Source organism: Somniosus microcephalus, chromosome 11 (genome assembly GCF_052327205.1).
Source record: "Somniosus microcephalus isolate GS21.2 chromosome 11, FLI_Smic_1.0, whole genome shotgun sequence".
In the NCBI taxonomy this organism is placed as follows: domain Eukaryota; kingdom Metazoa; phylum Chordata; class Chondrichthyes; order Squaliformes; family Somniosidae; genus Somniosus; species Somniosus microcephalus.
The window spans coordinates 8182664-8194859 of NC_140997.1; the positions used below are offsets into that span (position 1 = coordinate 8182664).

The 12196-nt window shown below is 43.0% G+C and overlaps 1 protein-coding gene across 2 annotated transcripts in view; it reads left to right on the top strand.

Moving 5' to 3' along the window:
- LOC147110285 (ATP-dependent RNA helicase with zinc finger domain-like) overlaps nt 1-12196 on the top strand; it is a 332514-nt gene that overhangs the window by 280742 nt on the left and 39576 nt on the right. For both annotated transcript variants that reach the window (XM_086000110.1, XM_086000111.1), the window contains exons 26-27: nt 1162-1408; nt 2481-2946. In XM_086000110.1, the coding sequence (XP_085856236.1) occupies nt 1162-1408; nt 2481-2946 (713 nt within the window). The remainder of the gene's footprint in view (nt 1-1161; nt 1409-2480; nt 2947-12196) is intronic.

The window sequence follows — 12196 nt, forward strand, 5'->3', positions numbered from 1 at the left end:
CAGAACCACAATAGGTTTCCCCTTGTCCTCACCTTCCAGCCTCCATATTCAACGGATCATCCTCCGCCATTTACGCTTCCTCCAGCGTGATGCCACCACCAAACACATCTTCCCCTCCCTTTTCAGCATTTTGAAGGGACCGTTCCCTCCGCAACACCCTGGTCCACTCTTCAATCACCCCCCAATACCACCTCCCCTTCCCACTGCACCTTCCTGTGCGAGTGCAGGAGATGCAACACCTGCCCTTTTACCTCCTACCTTCCCACCGTCCAGGGCCCCAAACATTCCTTCCAGGTCAAACAGCGATTTACTTGTTGTACTTTCAATTTAGTATACTGTATTCGCTGCTCACTATGCAGTCCCCTCATATTTGCAGAACACTACCGTTGAGTCCGCAAGCGTGATCCTGAGCTTCAAGTCGCCTGTCACTTTAATTCTCTGCTCCACTTCCACTCTGACATCTCTGTCCTCGGCCTCTTACACTGTTCCAATGAAGTTCAACGGAAGCTCGAGGAGCAGCACCTCATCTTTCGATTAGGCACTTTACAGCCTTCTGGACTCAACATCGAGTTCAACAATTTCAGATCTTAAGCTCGGCCCCATTGTTTCAGACAGCAGCGGTTGGTAATGATTCTGCTGTTGCCATTTACACCTCCTCTGGACCCATCTTTTGTTTCTTTACTTGTCCCATTACCATCCTCTTTCGCCTTGCACCATCATCCCTTTTGTCATTTAATCACTTCTGCCTTCCACCCTATCTCAGACCTTCCCTTTTGTTCTTTCCTCCCACCCGCCCCCCCCCCCCCCCCACTGCCTCTACTTCCTTAAAATTTGTTACATCTCTAACTTTTTCCAGTCCTGACGAGAGGTCATTGACCTGAAACGTTAACTGTTTCCCTTGAGTATTTCCAGTATTTTCTGTTTTTATTTCAGATTTCCAGCATCCGCAGTATTTTGCTTTTATATTCGGAATGGTCTGCTCTGCCCTCATCCCTTTTCCTCCTCTCCTTCCATCCCCCACATATCTACACACGCCACTAAGTATAGTTTATTTGATGGATATTGAGAAATTTTCTTAACGAATGTGTTTCTTAATTAGTCAATTCTTCTTTGTGGCAATCGTTTGGCAACCAAGATGATACGTCATTTTTTTCCCCCCAGGCACGGCAAATTTCTTGTTGAAGGCCCATGTTCAGAAGAGTAACCGGCTCCATTCCAGGCTCAGCCAGTGGACTGAACACAGCTACTCGAATCCAGTGCATGAACTGCTTGACTGTGGTGGTACTCTGCACTCTCCCAACGCACACAAAGCCCTGCTTCAGGAACACGCTTCCAAATTCGGTCTGCAGCCCTCCTACAGTCATATAGGAGAATTGCATGGAGACATCCCAGTATTTGTACAGAAGAGGTAAGTGAATGCTTTCAATATTCCCATTTTTTTCTTGACATTTCTACTTGCTGTCGGTCTTCCCAAGCCATGCATGGTACCCAGCTCGGCTACCTTACTCCGAGATTTCTGCCAACAATGCTCCTCACTGACACTTGGAGGTATGGGACCATTACTTTGTATTCACTCATTTTCTGACTTCAGGAAAATTCACCCTTTTAACCCAGATGTCTGTCCCATCCCAAGACCCCCTCCATTGCCCCTCCGAGTCCTTGTACCTGAAAAGCAAGCCTGTGCTCCAGCAAACTGAGTTGTGGACAGTACAGGAAGGGTTACTCACCATCCTGGAGCTCCTTTATATTTCTGGTTCTTAGGATTTTTTAAAATTTGAATTGTAAGTGTTACAAGAGTATAAATGTTATTAGGGCTGGTATGCAGTCTTCCCACTAATCACTGGTAACTGGAACAATCCTACCTATTGGGATTTGCATGGTCATATCAACGTTCGGATTCTCAGAAATAAGAAAAAGCCATTAGGCCCAACAAGCCGATCCCTTTTTGACCGACCATTTCCAACTACCTACCATCTCCCTCAATCCCTTCTATCCCTAGAAATGTATCTAATTGATTCTAATTTATTTGCATTGACCACATTAGTAAAATTCCCTACTAAGTTATTCCATTCTATTACCCTTTGGGTGAAAGATTTCAGCCCAAATTCCCTTCATTCTCCTCGCTTATTAATTGTCCCTCGATATTTGACCTTTGCAGCTTTGCCAGTCAACTTTGTCAGTTACTTTCATAATCTTGAAAACTTCCTCGTTAAGCACATGACATATAATCCACATATATGATGTACATTGCACATGCTAGATTGGGGAGAATTGTTCAAACTTTTCTTTGGGGCCAACTTCAATCTTTGCTGATGTATAGGATATTTTGTAATGTTTAAAAAAAAAATACTTTAGTTTATGTACCGATGCAACTTTTTTGATCGATCTTTAGGTTCGATAATATTCTGTACACAGTTGCTTTTCACTTTTGCATATAACATATTGAAGGTACACAATGCTGTTTGTGTCTTTTACTTCAGCACAGAACAGCCATCAACATGGAATCAACCTCGGAGTCCTGAGCTAGCAGAGATGCCACCTCAATCCAGGCTACTTCAGTATTGCCAAAACCAGCTCCAGAATACAGGACAACAAAATCCCCCTCATCTCTATGACAGGATGGTTAAAGACCCTCCAAAGTACCCCCTATGTGGCCTTTATCCCTTCCCATCTCCAGAGCTACCACCAAACAACTGTTACCCTTTCCATCTGCAGAACCCTCCGTTCCTGGACTTCACTCCGACATCTCACTCTCCCCTTGCACAGAATTATGGGAGAGGATCATCTTCAGAGGTATTGGATCAGCATCCATTGGAAACTATAGGTCACAGCCCCAACTCTGCAATCTTAGCCAACAAAACCTTTCCAGAGCACCACTACCAGCAGGAGCCAGAGATATCCTATCATTCCAGTATTAACTCAAAGACATTTCAAGGAACAATTGAGGTAAGGAGTGTTGTAACTTATGGTTCTAATTAATTCCATACTGTTGCTTATATTTCTACTCTTGACCATTTAAAAAAAAAATAATCATAACATTGAACTGCTTAAAATCGTTGATGTATTTTCAATTCTGTTGTGGAAAGCTGTTCCTATTTGCTATTCGTTTGGCGTGTTCCTTCCACAATGTGACGCTCTAAGCGGATCATTGAGAACTTGATGAAGAAAGGGGAAAGGACAGTGGAGCGACCTGTTTAATCATCATGAAAACAGCCTCATGGTTGGAACGCCATTTCACCCATGAGTTACTAAAGAGCACTGCTTTCTACAACATTCAAGTGTGCCTCTTGCCAGATTTACTGTTGAGACACATTAGAGGGCCCCCCGGCCCCCCAACCAGAAGGGGAGACATCCACGAGCTGAAAAATATCCTGTCCTCGTGACTGCGCAGGAGAGTGTAGAAAAAGGAGGGAGAGAAAAACAGAAAAAAGTAATTGAACAGCTAGGACGTTTTCAACAGTTCGTCTCTCAATCAAAGTGTTCAATTTTGGCATTTAATGAAGTTTGCTTTCCTGTGATTTGCACTATTGGTTTGTCAGCGTTGCCACATTTATTGTACCCCTTGCAATAATCTCTTAATTTTATGCTGTCGTCTTCAATGTCAAAGGGAGAACAATTGAACAATGATATAACTGAAGTAATCAGAGAACATAACCTTAGCAACACAATTTAAGGCGTATATATCATTCAGGATGTCAATTGTGTGATTTTAATTGTTCTATTTTAACGCGTATGCTGTCCCTTGGGTTGGATGCTTCCTTTAGGCTGCATTTACACGACGACCAGTAGCTGCATTTCAGGTTCTAGCCAGGCAGATCTATGTTCATATCACTTAGCTGAAACTTTAACTGGCCTTTTTAAGAAAGAGTTCTGTGCAAGCAAGTACAGAGATGTTTCCTAAAAGTTAGAAATGTAAATGCTCAGAGAGAGGGGTGGGAAGATCTCTGCATTTAGATCAAGGTCGGGTAGGTTTGCAAAGTAAGCAGGGAGGTCAGTCTGACACCGCACTGGATTTACACTCCATGCAGTGTCAAACCGAAGTGGTGTAAGACTATCTCCTCCAGGTCATCTCGCTCCGCTTCGCTCTCAAGTCAGTGACTCTAGAATTCCATTGCCAGTTCAGCATTGGTGCGAAGATGGAATCGCTTTGCACCTTTTCTAAACTTTTAGGATAAATGCACCTTTAAACACTATATAATGATTAGGTCCAGTTTGATTTCATTTATATTGTTTTGGCTGCATTAATAGCTGGACTACTATGTGTTTTAACTACTCATTTGTGAATAGTTTTTGAATCAGAAGCTGCGTTCTCTAGTTGAGTTCTATATTTTATGTCTCTCTTTTCTGCTCCTATTAACCAAGTATTCTTTCCGCTAAATACTCAAGTGTTAAATATGGACCTCGTTTGGCAGAATAGTATGTGTTTAAAAAAACAATTGATGGTAGATTCAAAAATGGCTTTCATTTTGCCTGATGGTTTAAAACTAAGCAGTATCATCTCTTGCTGACTGCATCTCTCTGTAGTCATCTTTGCGTTACAAAAAATAATTTCATTTGTTCATTCCCTTGGATGAGGGAGAACTACATTATCATTTTAGCAAATGGGAAATGGTTTGGTACATTTGAGAGTTGATTTTTCTCAGGTTGGGCACTATGTTGGGTACTGAACAGACTCGGCGTCTGCTGAACGACCAATGCTCCTGAATTTCCTGGCCGAGTCCATTTGCATTGGCAGAGCACCCTCCCTGTGCAGGCCCACCACCAGCAGGACCTAGTGCTGGGATCAGGAGGCAGAAATAGGAATAAATGGAAAGGGATTTGGCCCATTGCAGCTCTGTACAATGGGAATGATTGGAGCAGGTTTGTTCCATTGACATCCTATACAGTGGGAGTGAAGGGAAGGAGTTTAGTTTTTAAACAGTTTTACTTTAGAACTGTTTATCATATCAGTAAATGGATGAAAATTGAACGATCTGAGTAATTTATAATTGTAGATCCTGCTGTTCTGTTATATTTTTAGTGGAGATGCTTAAAATGGCCAATGCTCATATAACTGCTTAAAAGGGTGGTGGAAATAGATTGAACAGAAGCTTTCAAAATTGAATTGGATAAATACTTGAAGGACAAAAAATTGTAGGGATATGGGGCAAGAGCAAAGGAATGGCACGAGCTGGATTGCTCTTCGAAGAAGCCACCGTAGATTTGATGGGCCAAATGGCGGCCTCCTGTGCTGTACTATTCTATGATTCTAACTAACAGAACAAATTTTGTAATGTGTGTGATGGCTGTTCCTGGTCTCTCCAAATGTGCCAGGTAGCAGGTGTGAGTGCCTCTTAAGTGTGTGCAGTAACCAGATGTGCCAAGTACCACTGGTTTCATAGATTGGTTACAGCACAGAAGGAAGCCATTCTGCCCATCGAGCCCGTGCCAGCTCTCTGCAAGAGCACTTCAGCTCGTTCCCCTTTCCCCGGAGCCCTGCAATTTTTTTTCCTTTAGGTACTTATCCAATTATCTTTTGAAAGCCACAATTGAATCTGCCTCCACCACCCTTTCAGGCAGTGCATTCCAGATCCTAACCACTCGCTGCGCAAAAAAGTTTTTCCTCATGGCGCCTTTGGTTCTTCTGCCAATCACCTTAAATCTGTGTCCTCAGGTTCTCGACCCTTCTGCCAATGGGAACAGTTTCTCTCTCTACTCTGTCCAGACCACTAATGATTTTGAACACCTCTATCAAATCTCCTCTCAACCTTCTCCGCTCTAAGGAGAACAACCCCAGCTTCTCCAGCCTGTCCATGTAACTGAAGTTCCTCATCCCTGGAACCATTCTCGTAAATCTTTTCTGCACCCTCCCCTAAGGCCTTCATATCCGTCCTAAAGTGCAGCGTCCAGAATTGGACACAATCCTCCAGTTGAGGCCGGACCAGTGTTTTATAAAGGTTCATCATAACTTCCTTGCTTTTGTACTCTATGCCTTGATTTAGGAAGCCCAGTATCCCTTATGCTTTTTTAACTGCTTTCTCAACCTGCCCTGCCACCTTCAACAATTTGTGCACATATACCCCCAGGTCTCTCTCTTCATGCACCCCCTTTAGGATTGTACCCTTTAGTTTATATTCCCTCTCCTCGTTCTTCCTACCAAAATGTATCACTTTGCACTTTTCTGCGTTAAATTTCATCTGCCACGTGTCCGCCCATTCCACCAGCCTGTCTATGTCCTCTTGAAGTCTATCACTCTCCTCCTCACTGTTCACTATACTTCCAAGTTTTGTGTCATCTGCATATTTTGAAATTGTGCCCTGTACACCCACATCCAAATCATTAATATATATCAAGAAAAGCAGTGGTCCTAGTACCAACCCCTGGGGAACACCACTGTACACCTTCCTCCAGTCCGAAAAACAACCGTTCACCACTACTCTTTGTTTCCTGTCATTTAGCCAATTTCGTATCCATGCTGCCACTGTCTCTTTTATTCCATGGGCTTCAACTTTGCTGACAAGCCTATTATGTGGCACTTTACCGAACGCCTTTTGGAAATCCATGTACACCACGTCAACCGCATTGCCCTCATCAACCCTCTCTTTTACCTCATCAAAAAACTCGATCAAGTTAGCAAGTAGCGTAAATGACTATGTCAGAAGTGGGTTTATGAGTGATTATCATTTATTTTTGTTTTAAAATGTGACCCTATCTTGAAGTGTATTATTCTTGAAAGTAACAGCAAATCTGCATGTTTAGATGAGTTTGAGCTCAGGTAAATGTGGAACGCTCCGATGGTTCCTGTTCTGATCATAGTCCAGTGACCCTTGCTAAAAAAAAGTGCCTGTGTGGATCTTGGGCGAGGACTAGATTGGGGTCAGCTGTGATTGATAGCTTTACATAATTCTGAAGGACTACTTCTGCATTTATGTTGCAAAAGGAGGATCCATTTTTATTTAAGATTTCCGCACGTGAAGGCAGTCTTTTTTTTACCTAAGGAAGGATATACTTGCCATAGAGGGAGTGCAACGAAGGTTCACCAGACTGGTTCCTGGGATGGGGGGATTGTCCTATGAGGAGAGATTGAGTAGACTCGGCCTATATTCTCTCGAGTTTAGAAGAATGAGAGGTGATCTCATTGAAACCTACAAAATTCTTACAGGGCTTGACAGGATAGATGCAGGGAGGATGTTTCCACTGGCTGGGGAGTCTAGAACCAGGGGTCACAGTATCAGAATAAGGAGTCGGCCATTTAGGACTGAGATGAGGAGAAAATTTCTTCACTCAGAGGGTGGTGAATCTTTGGAATTCTCTACCCCAGAGGGCTGTGGAGGCTCAGTCGTTGAGTATATTCAAGACTGAGATCGATAGATTTTTGGATATTAAGGTAATCAAGGAATATGGGGATCGGGCGGGCAAGTGGAGTTGAGGTACATGATCAGCCATGATCTTATTGAATGGCGGAGCAGGCTCAAGGGGCCGTATGACCGACTCCTGCTCCTATTTCTTATGTTCTTATGTAACTGCAATTGGGTGTGAGGGGAAAATCCCCTTCAGAATGCTGAGAGTCTTGTCTGAGCTACTAGGATATTAATCTTGTATGTGCTTTCTATCTGCAAAACCTTACTTCCTATTGTGTTTTCTGTCACACTTTTGTGTCCGTTTTTTTCATTACAAATTCCTGTATCTACTTTTATAATAGAAACTCCCATGTAAACTTTTCACATGTCATTACATTTTCCTGCCAGTGGTGGCGCAGCAACACCCTAGTTTTGCATCTCCCAACTCCCCAGACAATACTGCAGTAAATCTCCTAAAGTCCAACCCGCTCTGCTTCCCAAATTGCTCAAAGTTTTTCTATTTAACTATAAATAATACAAAGTTAAAGTACTGTATCAAAATAAGAACAGAGTGTATGACTTTAAAATGGAGACTGAATTATATCTGTGCGCCCTGGCCCAATTATCCCTCATCCTCGACCCCCACTTCACCTGAGCGTGATATTTAGTCTGGACTCCCAGTGTGCATAGATCGACTGAAGTTTATATCTAAATATAATTTTGAGGATTAAAGATGGTAGCCAAGTGCTTCCTTGGAGCCTACATTGACAGCTAAGTCAAGGGGTGTGGGTCAAAGCCCCAATCACCTTTCTTCCTCAAGTCAATCCATCATTGACTCTTTGAAAGGTCAGAGATCGTTCCTATGTTCGCAGTTCAACCATCCATTTGAAATAACAGTCACTGCAAATGGACAGACTGTGAAACTTAATTATTCTGCTGGACAATTGAAGGTAAATGTTTGCAGGTATTAGCACCTTACAAGGTGCGAGACCTGAATACAAAGAACTACTTAGAAAGAATTCCCATGGTTTAAATCACAGCACATGTTGCTCTGACTGTTGTGGAGGAAGGCATTCATCTGGTTCCCCCTGAAGTTGTTGCTCCTTTTAATTACTCCTGAAACATTAAAAAAATTGCAAGTTGTGGTCAATGAGGTGGCTCAGTGTGTTGGAGGGACACATGCTTCTTACTCTCCCACCCATGGTTTCCCATAGGGCGAGTTTCCAATCATCCCCAAATTGTCAGACACATCTGCCGAGTGAGAACTAGGTTTTGCTCATCTCTCCAAATTCTAACACACACCCAACCCACAGGCTGGCAAAAAGAGCTGGTGACTAACTCTGGGCTAAATATGTACATGTTCCAGCTACTGACATGTGGAAATCCAAAAAATAAATTTGAACCGTGAGGAGGATTACAAATTACTTACATCGCTAAGTTTTTACTGGTATCCTGTCTAATAGATTTTATATGAAGTGATGTGAAGTAATTACGGCACCAAACACAAGTGGGTATGGATAGGTTGGGGGACTGTGCACTGCCTTAGAGAGAAGAGAATGGCATCGGCATTTCATGTGGGCACATGCGAGGTGATAAAGTCAAGAGGTGGGAAATAAACAGGGAGAGTATAAGCTAAATGGCTTTAGACTACAGGACACAAACAAGAGAGGGATCGGGATGGGGGGCGCGGGGGTTGCTCGATAGCGCACCAAAACCAATATCACAGTGTACTACAGCAATAAGAAAAAATTAAACAGATCTTGGGCTCTCTAGCCAAAGAGAGAAAGAGACCACACAGACCCCAGGAGGCAGTGATGAGGCTACTGGTATGGCCAGACCTTGGGGTACCATGTACAATTCTGGTTGACATAGTACATCCCGGGCATTGGAGGCAGAAAAGGCAATCCAACCAATACCTAACTTAAGGCATCTGAGCTACGAGGAATGATTGAAGAGCTCGGATTGTTTACTCTAGAGAAGAGACGGCTTAAAGGAGATATTCAAGATTCATAGATCATTTGAACAGCAATAATACGTTTGAGATTGTCATAAACCCTAGAACCAGGGGACATGGGATCAAGCTTAAAATAGGGAAGATGAAGACAGTTCCGATTTAATTGGTTTATGCAGAGGCTGGTAAACAAGTACACTGGACCTCCTGGTGTGGGAATGGAGGCAGATAGTGTGGGAAATGTAAGGAAGCATTGGATAGATATCTAACAGTGGGTAACTGAGAGGTATTAGTCCTAGATGGACTGCAGAGTTTTTCCAATCCTGTAGTTTCCTACATTCTATCATTTTGCCAACCTGTTTATGATGAAAAGGGCCTTACCAGGAAGGGACAATCCTTTAAGGGCTTGCAGTGGAGGTTATGCTGCAATGACTGGAGATAGAATTATCTGAATTCTGTACGGCCGCAGTGTATTTTTGTCTTTGCTGATACTTTTCTGTTCCCAGAAACCAGCTAAGTTCAGAAATAGAAGGGATCAGACAGGGAACATGCAATGCAGTCTAAGCTGGGTTTGGAGTTCATGTTTCTGTAAATAAGGTTGGTGAGCTGCAAGCACAATTTGCCGCATGGGACTGTGATATAGTGACAATAACAGATCCCTGGCTCAGAGAAAGGGAGGAATGGAAACTTAATATTCCTGGCTACAAGGTATTCAGGAAAGATAGGGAAGGTAAAAAAAAGGAGGTGGCGGCAGTATTGATCAAAGAAACTATTGGAGCACCGGAGAGGGATGATGTAGTTGAAGGGTCAAAGACCGACTCGATTTGGTTTGAATTAAGGAACAATAGAGGAGCTATTACGCTACTAGGTGTATACTGTAGGTGAGTTGAAAAGGAATTTAGCCCAGGTGGATTGGAATTAAAAATTGGTAGGCAAACAGTAATTGAACAAAGGGAGGTCTTCCAAGAAGAGATGATTCGGGTACAGAGTAGACACATTCCCATGCGGGGGAAAGAAGGGCATCCAAAACTGGAGCTCCCTGGATGACTAAAGATAGAGGTTAAAATGAGACAGAAAAAGGAGGCTTATGACAATTGTAAGGTTCATAATACAGTCGAGAACCAGCTGAATATAGCAAGTACGGAGATCTAAAATAGGGAATAAGGAGAAAAGAGAGTATGAGAATCGATTAGTGGCGAACATAAAAGGGAACCCAAAAGTCTTTTATAAACACACAAATAGTAAAAGGTTAGTCAAAGGAAGGGTGGAGCCTATTACAGACCAAAAAGGAGATCTTCTTGTGGAGGCAGAGAGCATGGCTGAGGTCCTAAATGAGGACTTTGCATCCGTCTTCACTAGAGAAGAGCATGCTGCCAATGTAGCGGTAAAGGAGACGGCAGTAGCGATACTGGATAGGATAAAAATAGATAAAGAGGAGGCATTTAAAAGGTCGGTAGTCCTCAAAGTAGAAAAGTCACCCAGTCCAGCTACTGAGGGAAGTAAGGGTGGAAATTGCGGAGGCTCTGGCCACAATTTTCCAATCCTCCTTGGATATGGGGGTGGTGCCAGAGGACTGGAGGATTTCAAATGTTACACCCCTGTTTAAAAAAAGGGGCGAGGGCTAAACCCAGAAACTACAGGCCAGTCAGCCTAACGTCAGTGGTGGGGAAACCTTAGAGACAATAATCCAGGACAAAATTAATTGGCATTTGGAAATTATGGACTTATAAATGAAAGTCAGCACGGATTTGTTAAAGGCAAATAGTGTTTGACTAACTTGATTGAGTTCTTTGAAGTAACGGATAGAGTTGATGAGGGTGGTGCAGCTGATGTTGTGTATATGGCCTTTCAAAAGGCGTTTGACAAAGTACCACATAATAGACTTATTAGCTAAATTAAAGCCCATGGGATCCAAGGGACAGTGGATACAAAATTGGCGAAGGGACAGAACGCAGAGAGCAGTGGTGAACGGTTGTTTTTCAGACTGGAGGGAGGTATACAGTGGCATTCCCCACCAGTCGGTATTAGGACCACTGCTCTTTTTGATATATGTTCATGACATGGACTTGGGTATACAGGGCTTAATTTTAAAGTTTGCAGATAATATGAAACTTGGAAATGTAGTAAACAGTGAGGAGGATAGTACAAGACTTCAAGAGGACATAGACTGGTGAAATGGGCAGACACATGGCAGATTAAATTTAACACCGAGAAGTGTGAAGTGATACTTTTTGGTAGGAAGAATGAGGAGAGGCAGCATGAACTGAAGGGTACAATTTTAAAGGGGGTGCAGAAAGGTAGGGACCTGGGGCTGTGTGTACACAAATCTTTGAGGGTGGCAGGACAAATTGAGAAGGCTGTTTAAAAAAGCACACGGGATCCTTGGCTTTATTAATAGAGGAATAGAGCACGAAAGCAAAGAAGTTATGCTGAACCTTCATAAAGCACTGGTTAGGCCTCAGCTGGAGTCTTGTGTTCAATTCTGGGCACCACACTTTAGGAAGGATGTCAAGCCCTTGGCGAGGGTGCGGAAGAGATTTACTAGAATGGTACCAGGGATGAGGGACTTCAGTCATGTAGAGAGACTGGAGAAGCTGGGGTTGTTCTCCTTAGAGCAGAGAAGGCCAAGAGGAGATTTAATAGAGGTGGTCAAAATCATGAAGGGTTTAGATGAAGTAAATAAGGAGAAACTGTTTCCACTGGCAGAAGGGTCGCTAACCAGAGGACACAGATTTAAAATGATTGGCAAAAGAACCCGAGGCAACATGAGGAAACATTTTGTTACACAGTGAGTTGTTGTGATCTAGAATATACAGTGCCTGAAAGGGTGGTAGAAGCAGATTCAATAGTAACATTCAAAAGAGAATTGGATAAATACTTGAAGGAAAAGATTTACAGGGCTATGGGGAAAGAGCAGGGGAGTGGG